Below are 10964 nucleotides of genomic sequence, written 5' to 3'. Positions count from 1 at the left end.
TAGATGGCTGTCTGACCTGGGTAAGAAATTTAGGAAGTAGAACTTGTTTGTGGGATAAGATTAGTTCTTTATTGGGCAGGTGGATTTTAGATATTGGTAAGACATTCAGAGAAGGGTCCAGAGATAGCATGGTATTTGGATTTGAGCTCAGGGGAAAGGACTGAGCTAGGGTATAGAATGTAGTGTACACATGTGAGCAAAGTCCAAGAATGAGTATACTGATCTCTTGTTTTAGGCTCTGCTAAGTTCTCTGTGTCATTACCATCAACATCATTCACCATTGAAGCTAACATTTGTTGAGCATGTACTACCTGCCAATTAGACTTCTAACTACTTTACCTCATATCATTTGTCATTCATTTTTTTTTGGGGGGGGTTACTGGGGATTGAACCCAGGGGTGCTCTACCACTGAGCTACATTCCCATCCTTTGTTTTGCAGGGTGGGAGAATGAATACTGAAGATTTAACCAATGGGAAATTTACCACTGAGTTACATCTCCAGCTCCTTTTATTTTTTTAAAACAGGGTCTCACTAAGTTTCTTAGGGCCTCGATAAATTGCTGAGGCTGGCTTTGAATTTTTCATAAAAAAAAAATTAAAAATGTCTGGGTTCAGTTCCCACTACTAAAAAGAAAAGAATTGGTAGAGTGCAGGCCTTGCAAGCACAAGGCCCTGGGTTCAATCCCCAGCACCACAAAAAAAAAAAAAAAAGAAGAGAAAGAAAAAGGAAGGATGGAAGGAAAGAAGAAGGAAGGAAAAGGAAAGAAAAGGAAGGAAGGACAGACTATTGATTGTCTATCATTGATCATTTGCTCAATGACCATTCGCTCCTTTTTATTTTTTTTAAACAAACTTTTGCTTGTGTTTTTGGAAGTATGTGCCTAGTCCTAGGGGATAATCACGACTGGCCCATACCCTATCATCATGACATTCTATGTAGTATCTCCTTTTCATTAACTCTCATCTTCACAACAATTCTGCAAGATAGTATTTTTTCCCCCATTTTACTGATATGAAAACCCAGGTTCAAAGGAGAGTCTGGTTTTGAACACAGGTCTGAATCCACAAAGCCCTTTCCAGTGCATTACAAAATTACTCATTCATTGATAACTTTGTACATTTTTTATACGTCTGTTGTGGGTATTTTCCTTTCCTATTTGACCTATAAGGATATCCTGTAATGCCTCCTTCCCCATCACCCTTGACAATCTGGGAACTCCTTAATGCGACTCTATCCCTCAGGAACTGCTTCTATTGACTTCTAGGAACCCCTTCGCCCTCCAAAAGTGCTTCTAATGATTCCCGGAATCCCCCTCTCCGCCCCGGGAGTTGCTCCTAATGACCCCCAAATCACTGCTCACGGAGGAAATGCTTTTTAATGACCCTAAGGATACCCTCCCTCAGGAGCTATCCTAATGACCCCCAGGGTTTCTTGTTTCAGGAACTGACCCGATTCTCCGATTCTCCGGTGAGCAAGGGGGTTCCAAGGACGTAGAGCTTTGTTTTAAAAACCAAGACGGTCCCGACAAGCCAGGACAAATTGGTCACCTTCTCAGGACTTCTTGACTTCGGAAGCTGTCCCTAGGGTTCACATCACTTTTCACCGTAGGTAAAGGGGCTGCTCACCACAAGAAAACTTTGGCCCACCCTTGCGTTAGAAACATCCTATAATACCTTTGTCGCCCTTACCCACCTACCCCTTTCTCGGTACTCGCCTTTTTCAACCCTGATTAGTTATGGGGGGACCTAAATTCGCCTATGATTGGCCAGCTCCGCAATTCAGCTGAGATGCTCAGTGGCCTTGGTCCCGAGTGGCACGGTGCTTCCTCCTGGCAACAGCCGGAGTCGGCGCTCATAGGCTGAGCAGACTAATATTCCCGGACTTTGAGGAGCCTGCAGCGTGTGCTCATTGGCTGTTTGAAGGCTTGTGGCCCGCCTCGGATTGGTTGACTCTGAGGGTGCTATGCGGCTGCGCAGAAGCCGACTTTTTGAGGAGGCGGAGCTTCGTCTTTCGTCCGCTGGCAAAGCGGTAGGATTGCCTAGTGGCGACAGCAGAGAACGAGCCTGAGCCCTGTCGGGGCTTTGGGCTTTAGGTGAGAACCATGGGGTTTTGGATTCCTTTAGTTTTGTTGCCGCTTTTGCCGTGACCGTGATCTTTAGTGGGGGAGGGGCAGTGGGGTGGTTCTTTCTGTGGCAAGTGATCGGCACGTTTTTAGGCCAATAGGAGAAGAAGCCTCTGAAATCAGTCCCGAAATTGGCTCTTTCTAATCTCTTGTGGCCAATAGACATCGGGAGAGGGGGGCGGATCCACTGGCCCTTATTTTCTTCTTCCTGCCGCCGGGCCTCACTAGCCTAGGCGGCGGGGCCGGGAGGGGCCGTACCTTTAAGCGGTGAGGTTCGGGGACCTGGGGAACGGGGTTTGTCTTTGGAGGGATACCGACGGGAGCGGGTGCGAGGAGTGGGTGCGGAAGTTTGAAGTTGTTAGCAACAGCAGCCTTCTTGGAGTGGTTAAGTACCAGGCCCAGCGTTTCGCTTGCATCATCTGAGTTAATCATAGTAACCCTGCAGGGCAGGGCGTTGGGATCCCCATTTTACTGGTGGAGAAACTGAGACCTAGTCATTAACTCACCCAGCCAAGGTTACATAGCTAATAAATGGCAGAGACCGGATCTGTAATCATAGTTTTGACTCTGGACCGGTGTTCTTGAATCACTAGGCTTTGTTGCTAGATGCGAGAGGGTGTCAGGGACTGGGAGTTTTCCCTAGGGAATAGGTTGGGGGAAAAGGAACCCTAGGGTTAAAGAAGGGATGAACAACTGAAGTGCAGTTGAAGATTCGGTTTTTTAACTGAAGTGCCCACTTTGTGCTGTGCATTGTTCTGCCTTTCTGACACACAAAGATGAACAGGGCCGGAGGCGGATGAAGCCCCATTATGGTCCCTTTCAAGCCTCAGGGGAGGAGCTGTAATCCTGTATTCAGATGACTATGTGCTTTTGTAAGATTGCAAATGCAAAAAAAAAAAAAAAAAGATTGTGGATTTTTTACATATATACACGCGTATATATAAAGGAAGGTCCCCCAAATTGGGTAAGCTTCAGGTTCCTCCACACTTGGATCCACATTTGCCAAAGACTTAGTCTAGATGGAGATTATAGTGTAGGTAGCACAAAATAATGGAACGTGCACTGGGAATGGACTGTAAGTAGATTTCCTGGTATGTAAAACAGGGATAATAGTATGCCTGCCATGCAAAGTTTCTGCAAAGTTCATAAAAGTGCCTGGCCAGAAATGTCTTATTTGGGGTGGAATGGAAGGAAGGAAGCCTTTCAGTTACAGATAGAAGGGTTTGTCTTCTCTCCCACCTTAAGACAGTTTTGCTCCATACTGTCCTCTCAGTCTGTTACTAGCTTTCTGGTAGATTGGAGGCAGTTTCCTCCCATGTAGCTGAGCTGCCATTCCTTTAGGCCCCAAATTGGAGGGCAGAACTGTGGGCTCTTGATGAGGAGGTTCAGTAAGGGAAAGGACATACTAGTTTGGCTCCTTTTGGCTGGTATGCTTTGTCCCTTTTCAGTTGAGGTATATTGTACTACTGAGCAGTGGAGATATAACCACTTAGCTGAGTCCTCATCTAAAAACAAAATTTTTATTTTGCTTTCTCCAGTCAGTTATGAAGTTTGCTCTATATTGTTAGTTTATTGCCTGCTTAATTTTGTCCTTTGAATTTTGGGTGTAAATTAATTGAACTTATCTTCCTTAAGTATTGTAGAAACTGCATTTTGGTTTAGATATGAGACAACTTCATTGTAAGATTTCAAAATTATAAATCATGTTAGTAATACTTTTTAACCCTTAAGCTTTGTAATCTTGTAGCCAAGTCAACTTTTAGGACTCTAGGATCTTGTTCTAAAGCTATGCCCTAGAAAAGAGCCAATAGGTGGCTTTTAAAATCAGATTGTAGGTGTGGTGGCACACTCCTGTAATCCCGGTTACTCAGGAGACTGAGGCAGGAGAATCTGGGTTTGAGTCCAGTCTGGACAATTTGGCAGCCTAGTCTCAAAAAAAAAAAAAAGAAAGGCTGGGGGATGTAGCTCAGTGTTTGTGTACCTACCATGTTTAAGGAGGCCCTGGGTTCAATCCCCAGTATTGCAAAAAAAAAAAAAAAAAACCAGATTATGTACTACATTATGTTTACTATCCTGAGAAAAGATTAGTAAGGTATAAATAAGGGAGTAACTTAAAAAAATCTGGTAAAATGTGGGCAGGTTAACTGTATTGTTAGATTGGACCAATAACCAAATAATTTCCCTTTTAGTTGTAACAATGTCTCTACTTAAATGAGAATACATGCAGTTTTGATACATCAGGTTCTTTTTATTTTACTATTTTTATTTATTTATTTGTTTTAAATTTTTTTTAGTTGTAGATGGATACAATACCCTCATTTTATTCATTTATTTCTATGTTGTGCTGAGGAAGGAACCCAGTGCCAGGCAATCCTCACACCACCAGATCCCCACATCCCTGAGCCACACCCCCAGCCCATCAGGTTCTTTTTAAACAAAAGCTTTTTTATTTGTTCTTCAAGTTCATTTAAATAACTCCTACCTAGTGGCAGTTTCTAGGTGTGTGGTCTTAATGGTTTTTCAAAATTTCTGCATTATGAGTTACTATTTCAGCACTGTCATTCCAAGCATTAATTTTACATTTTATATAATTTTATGCCTCTTCAGATTCCTGACTGACCTCAAAAAGGAGGGAAAATGGCTTCTGAATCTGAAACCCTGAATCCCAGTGCTCGGATAATGACTTTTTATCCAACCATGGAAGAGTTCCGAAACTTCAGTCGATATATTGCCTACATTGAATCCCAAGGAGCTCATCGTGCTGGGCTGGCTAAGGTAAGGAGTAGGATTGTTCCACATAGCTTTTGTGACAAGGCAGCCGCAAAAGTTTTCCTAAATGAAGGCCGGAATTGGGTCTTGCTGAAAGTTGGGTGGGGCAATGACTTCAGTGTATGCTGTTTCATTTGCAAGTTAATTCTGTTGTTAACATCTGAAGAATCTGTGTTGTTAGGTAGAAGGAGAGTTGCTTGGAATTTTCACAAAAGGCAGCTAAAGAGCCAGTGTCTTTACACCTGGCTGCCCTGCTTCTTTTTTTTTTTTCTTTTGGTGCTGGGGATCAAACCCAGGGCCTTATGCTTATAAGGCAAGCACTCTACCGACTGAGCTATCTCCCCAGCCCCCTACCCTGCTTCTTTCTCCTCAAATGGAGCTGGATGCTTTAGTGGTTTTTAACGTGTGACTGTTTGTGCCACATTTCATTTCAGTTTCATCCAACACTGATAGTAATTTGGATTTTCTTCTAGGGGAGAGAAGCACTTGGCCAGCCAATATGAGTATTCTGATTCTGGTCTTTGCACTTTGAAATTGGTTTCTGGTTTGTACTTTTCCCCCTATGAGTTAAATCAGTTGTTTTTCCCAGTCAAATCAGTCTTTCATGTTTTCTGTCAAAAATCAAATTTCTGAGTCTCTGAAGATTACATTTCTGGAATGATCTTCAGGAAACAGAGAGGCAAAGGACTCAGTCTGAGCCAGGTGGAAACTTTTATACTGTTTTATGGTGTTTGAATTTCCAATCATACATATATGTTACTTTTTCATGAAAAAAGGAAAGCAAAGACATTGATTAGAAAGCAGAGAACAGTCTTAGACCCTGCTACCTCCACAGGGACTCAGAATAGCTCCATCTTTATTCTTCTATGCAGACATGGCTGCTGTTGGGTTTGAATAACAGGAGCCACATGACCTGCAGTACAACTTTGCAACATACTAACTTTTTTGGTTATACATTTTTAGATTATAAAAAATAACCAAAAATGCTTGTTATTACAAGTGATTCAAAGATATATAAAGAAAAGATTAATTTATCTGCCTTCTCCAATACCATCTCCTTAAAGCAATCAGTGTTTTTAGCTCCTTCCACATCTTTTTTCTCTGCTCACACAAATAAACTCACATACAGTATTGCATTTTGTTTTTAAAAGAGGATGGGATCATGCCTTGTGTATTTCTCTGTTGGTTCTTTTTTTTTTTTTTTTTTTTAACAATATGTGTTCTTCACTTATGGATGTGACTTATCTTTTTTTTCTCATGTTAATTTATTACTTTTTGGAATAGATAATATATAGGTGAAAAAAATGCTAGTAGATAACATAAAGTCTTTTGCCATTTCTTTCTCCATGGTTTTATGTATATCCTTCCTGTGTTACTGTATACAAATTTTGGCACACATATATATGCGTGTGCTTGTTTTGTCCCTTCTTACATAAAACATAACACACCATGCAATGTATTACACCTTAATTTCTATTTAAGTATTAAAGATTAGCTTTTTTTTTTTTTTTTTTTTTGGGTGGTACTGGAGATTGAACCAAGGGGCACATTACCACTGAACTACATCCCCAGCACCTACCACCATTTTTTTTTTTTTTTCAATTTTCTCCCTTAATTAGCTGGGACTGTAGACATATATCCCTGTGCCTGGCTTCAAGATTGAGTTTTTAAGAATATCAATTTTAGCTGGGCACAGTGGCACACACCTATAATCCCAGCAACTCGAGAGACTGAGACAGGAGGAGTGCTAGTTCAAAGCCAGCCTCAGCAACTTAGCAAGGCCCTAAGCAACTCAGTGAGACTCTGTCTCTACATAAAATACAAAAAAGGGCTGAGGATGTGGCTCAGTGGTTAAGCACCCCTGAGTTCAATTCCCTGTACCAGAAAAAAAAAAAAAAGTTAAACTTCATAAATAGACTGCAATCTGGTGTGCAAGAGAAGGAATCTCCATGAGTGTAGAGTTAGCCAAATCAAGTAAAAATAATTTTTTTAAAGAGCCTTGAGCTGTTAGATTGAGAGACAACCAACTTTTCAACCTGATAAGATACCTAATCTGAGAATAAGAGTCATTGTGACTAGGCAGCTAGTTAGTGGCAGAACCGAGTCAGGTTTAGCATGCCAGTGTGTCTTCCTGTGTTTGGGTTAGTGTCGGTAAATCAAAGTCACTTTCTAGTCAAAGTGCCTGTTTGTGTAGCAGACTACACAGCTGCTGATCTCTTTGACTTTTCAGTTTCTTATCTGTCTCCTTTTTTCTTGTGTTTCCTGTAGGTTGTTCCTCCAAAAGAGTGGAAGCCACGAGCATCCTATGATGACATTGATGACTTGGTCATCCCTGCACCCATCCAGCAACTGGTAACGGGGCAGTCTGGCCTCTTTACTCAGTATAACATACAGAAGAAGGCCATGACTGTTCGAGAGTTCCGCAAGATTGCCAATAGTGATAAGTGAGTAGAAACACTTTCTGTTTTAACATCAAAGACCTAGAGTCTCTTCCTCGAAGTTGTCTCCAAGACCGCTACTGTCCGACTGAGGAATAGTTTCCTCAGTTCTAGCTTCTGTCTCCCTTTTTGCTCTTTCTGTGGAAGCATTTCCTCTCTCAGTGCTGTGTTATAGTCTAAACCTTTCCACATCTTGCATAAAGTGGACCCATTGTTTTCCCATCTGAAGTAGAATAATTTAAAAATTAAATTTACTTTTTGTGGTGCTGGGGAATCAAACCCAGTCCTCGCACATGCTAGGCAAGTTCTCTGCTATGGAGCTATATACCCCCTGCCCTAGAAATAGAATAACTTTTTGGGTGCTGCTAAATAGCATAGTTGCAAAAGAGAACATTGAAGGTGATTTGAAAGGTGCTTTTTGGTGAGGTGTATTGATGCCACCTGATTATCAAAAAGTGGCTTTATTCGTTTTAGTTCATTGTGCTATCTTCTGTCTTTGGTCATAGGCAGGCTCCTCACTACCTGTTAGCTGCTATCTGATTTCTGTTTTGACAGTAATAGAATGTGAACAAATAATTACCAACCTGGTTGTTGTTTTCTGTCATTCCATTCTTCTTCACCTGCTTATTCTTGTCTGAACATGTGTTTGTTTTGTACAGTTGTTTTCAGTTGCTTTTCTCTGCTTTTTTTTTTTTTTTTTTTTTTTTTTTTTGGGTGCTGGGGATCGAACCCAGGGCCTTGAGCTTACAAGGCAAGCACTCTACCAACTGAGCTATCTCCCCAGCCCCTTTTCTCTGCTTTTTAACATTTAGCTGTCATGTTGCCTCAGACTCTTAGAAAATGCGTTTTGTGTTTCCCTCAATTGACTGTGACTACTACTTAATCTTTCCACTTTCCACTTTGCTCCTCAACCTTGGATTTCCATGAGGGATTCCTCCTCCTTCCCCTTGCTTTATTTCCTGAGCCTTTCTGATTTACTCATGTCTTAATTTCACCCTGACAACTAAGTGTGCCTTTGCTGAGAATCAGCCCAGATCTAAGTCTTTGTCTTGGTAGTCCTCACACTTCTGGTGGCAGCATTTCATGTGCTTTATCATATCTTCCTCTTCTAGGAGGTCTTGCTCTTTCTATTTCTACCCTTTGCCTTCTTTTCATTTGACTTGTCACAATTCTAATGGAGGTCATACCAGTTTTATTGACAAAGCTTAAAACATCTACATTGCTGGCCACCCTGTTGGCCAAGGAGAGAACTTACATAAAAGCATGTTGAAGAAGTGTGATATGCTCTGCAGATGAAAGGCTGTGTCATACTTTTTATCTGATTTTAGCTGTGCTGTGGAGCCAAATTTACCTGCTTTCTGTTTCTTACACAGGGTTCCTCCAGGGTCTTTAGCTTCCTATGTCTGCTTGTCAGTACCTGCTAGACTTTCTAATCTCAATATATTTCTTTTCCTTTTCTTTTTTCTTTTTTGCAATACTAGGGATTGAACCCAGAATTTCTCCACCACTGAACTACATCCCCAGCCCTTTATTTTTTATTTTGAGATATGGTCTTCTGGCCTGGAACTTGTGATCCTTCTCCTCAAGCTCTTCAGTTGCTGAGATTACATAGACCACTGTGCTCAGCATTTCTTTTTCTTATAAACAACTCTATATCTACTCCCTTTACTGTGATATATTTTTTTCAGTGCTGGGAATTGAACTCAGGGCCTCGTAGTGCTAGCCAAGTGCTCGATAAGCAAGATAGACCCCCCAACCCCCACCCTATATATGACAAGATTTTTATCTTTGATTTCTATTTCTGTGTCCAGCCAGTTTTAAGAAAACATCTTACGTAAAAACCTAAATTTATAAAACACATCAATAGAAGGCAAGGGAGTTGTTAAACACATGAATTTATAAAATTTATTATTCATTAGGTTAACATTGAAATGAAAGGTACTACTTAAATGAGATTTGTTTTCACTCATTCCTGTTATCTCTATACAATTTTATTTGGTCTTCAATTCTAATCTTTATCCATTCATAATATTTCCATAATATTTTTTTCCATTCTAGTTACAGTGCATTACTTTTTCCACATTTCTGTGTTCGTAAGTCTAGTGTATTCTTTTTAAATTGCCACATAATAACTTTATTATTATTATTATTTTTATGGTACTGGGAATTGAACCCAGGGCCTCATGCATGCTAAGCAAGTGCTGTACCACTGAGCTGCTGTATTTCCAGCCCTTTCTGTTAAGAGTGGGTCTTACTACATTGCTTATGACATCCCTCAGTTGTTGAGGCTGGCTTCTCAACTTGAGATCCTTCTGCCTCAGCCTCCCAAGTTGCTGAAATTATGGATGTGTGCTCTGTGGTTCTTTATAGTTTTTAAGTCCTTTTTCTCACTGTTGACCAGGCCACTCCTGAATCAAGCAGGGTGTAGTTTAAGTAGCTTGTCTTCAGTGAGTAGAGGTTATCATGTATGTAAAGGAAGATGGGTTCATGTCACTGCTTATGTGACCTTCCTTCTCCAAGTTTCACCAGGTCCAGTTCATGGAAGTGATATTGAGGGAGTAACTGTATATTAGAACCTTGAAGGCCAGGATTGTGTCTTGTTCATTTGAAATGTCTTGCTGTCCTGGAAACAGGGAATTCAGGGGATTGTGTCTTACACTGTTCATAATACCAAATTAAGTCCCCAGTGAGTGGCTAACACTGTTTTTTGTTTTTTACTTTGAAAGGTACTGTACCCCACGCTATAGTGAGTTTGAAGAGCTTGAGCGGAAATACTGGAAAAATCTCACATTCAATCCTCCAATCTATGGCGCAGATGTGAATGGTACTCTGTATGAAAAGGTGAAGCTCCTTTGGAAGCCTTTTGTGTAGCATATTTGAAATTTTATGACATAATACTTTTTTTTTTTTCCTGCCCAGCACTTAGTAGGCTTCTAAAAGTGAGTTGGTGAATGGGTGGAAGAACAAATGAATGATGTACCACCAACTGATGCGCTGAGCTCCCTTAATTGTTAGCATAATTTTGCATGTGACTGAACTTTATTTCTCCCACTCTGCATGTGAATTAGGTGATGTGGTGTTCTTTTCAAGGACTGTTAGCAAAGTCTGTGGGTGGTAGATGATGAGTTCTTGAAAGGGTGGGATGGTTCAGGGAAAATGAAATGATGGGGGAGGAGCTGTGTGGTTTCTGCAGAAAAAAGATCACTGACTAATCTAATGAAAGGGGTGTATATTTAAGAAGAGAAACTTTATTTAGATTTTCAAAACCCTTAAACAGGATTCTGTAGCAAAAGCTATTTTAACCAGTTGCATTGGCTTGAAGTATAGTTTTGTTTTGTTTTGTTTTTTGCATAAAGAACTGCATTGGTACCAGGCACCTTGGCACATGCCTGTAATCCCAGTGACTATGGAGGCTGAGGCAGGAGGATCTCAAGTTCAAGACCAGTCTCAGCAATTATCAAGGTCATAAGCAACTTAGTGAGACCACATCACAAAATTAAAAGGGCTAGGGACTGGAAATGTAGCTTAGTGGTAGAGCATCTTTTGGTTCAATCTTCAGTACCAAAAACAAACAAACAAACAAACAAGAACTGCTTTGATACAGTAGAAGAGGGAATATTTGAACCTGCCTTT

The 10964-nt window shown here is 40.8% G+C and overlaps 1 protein-coding gene across 2 annotated transcripts in view; it reads left to right on the top strand.

Annotated features, from left to right (window-relative positions):
* The first annotated feature begins 1964 nt into the window (after positions 1 to 1964).
* The window catches only part of Kdm4a (lysine demethylase 4A), a 47128-nt gene continuing 38128 nt past the window's right edge, over positions 1965 to 10964 (top strand). Inside the window, exons 1-4 of one of the 2 annotated variants that reach the window (XM_047553234.1) lie at positions 1965 to 2094; positions 4732 to 4899; positions 7162 to 7337; positions 10058 to 10172. In XM_047553234.1, the coding sequence (XP_047409190.1) occupies positions 4762 to 4899; positions 7162 to 7337; positions 10058 to 10172 (429 nt within the window). In that variant the 5' untranslated portion in view covers positions 1965 to 2094; positions 4732 to 4761. Of the gene's footprint in view, positions 2095 to 2306; positions 2392 to 4731; positions 4900 to 7161; positions 7338 to 10057; positions 10173 to 10964 lie in introns of those variants that run through there. The other variant, XM_047553243.1, reaches the window with a different exon arrangement.

This window comes from Sciurus carolinensis, chromosome 1 (assembly GCF_902686445.1).
Source record: "Sciurus carolinensis chromosome 1, mSciCar1.2, whole genome shotgun sequence".
NCBI lineage: Eukaryota > Metazoa > Chordata > Mammalia > Rodentia > Sciuridae > Sciurus > Sciurus carolinensis.
Note: the sequence above shows the minus strand (reverse complement) of the source record. Positions and strands in the feature narration are given on the sequence as shown.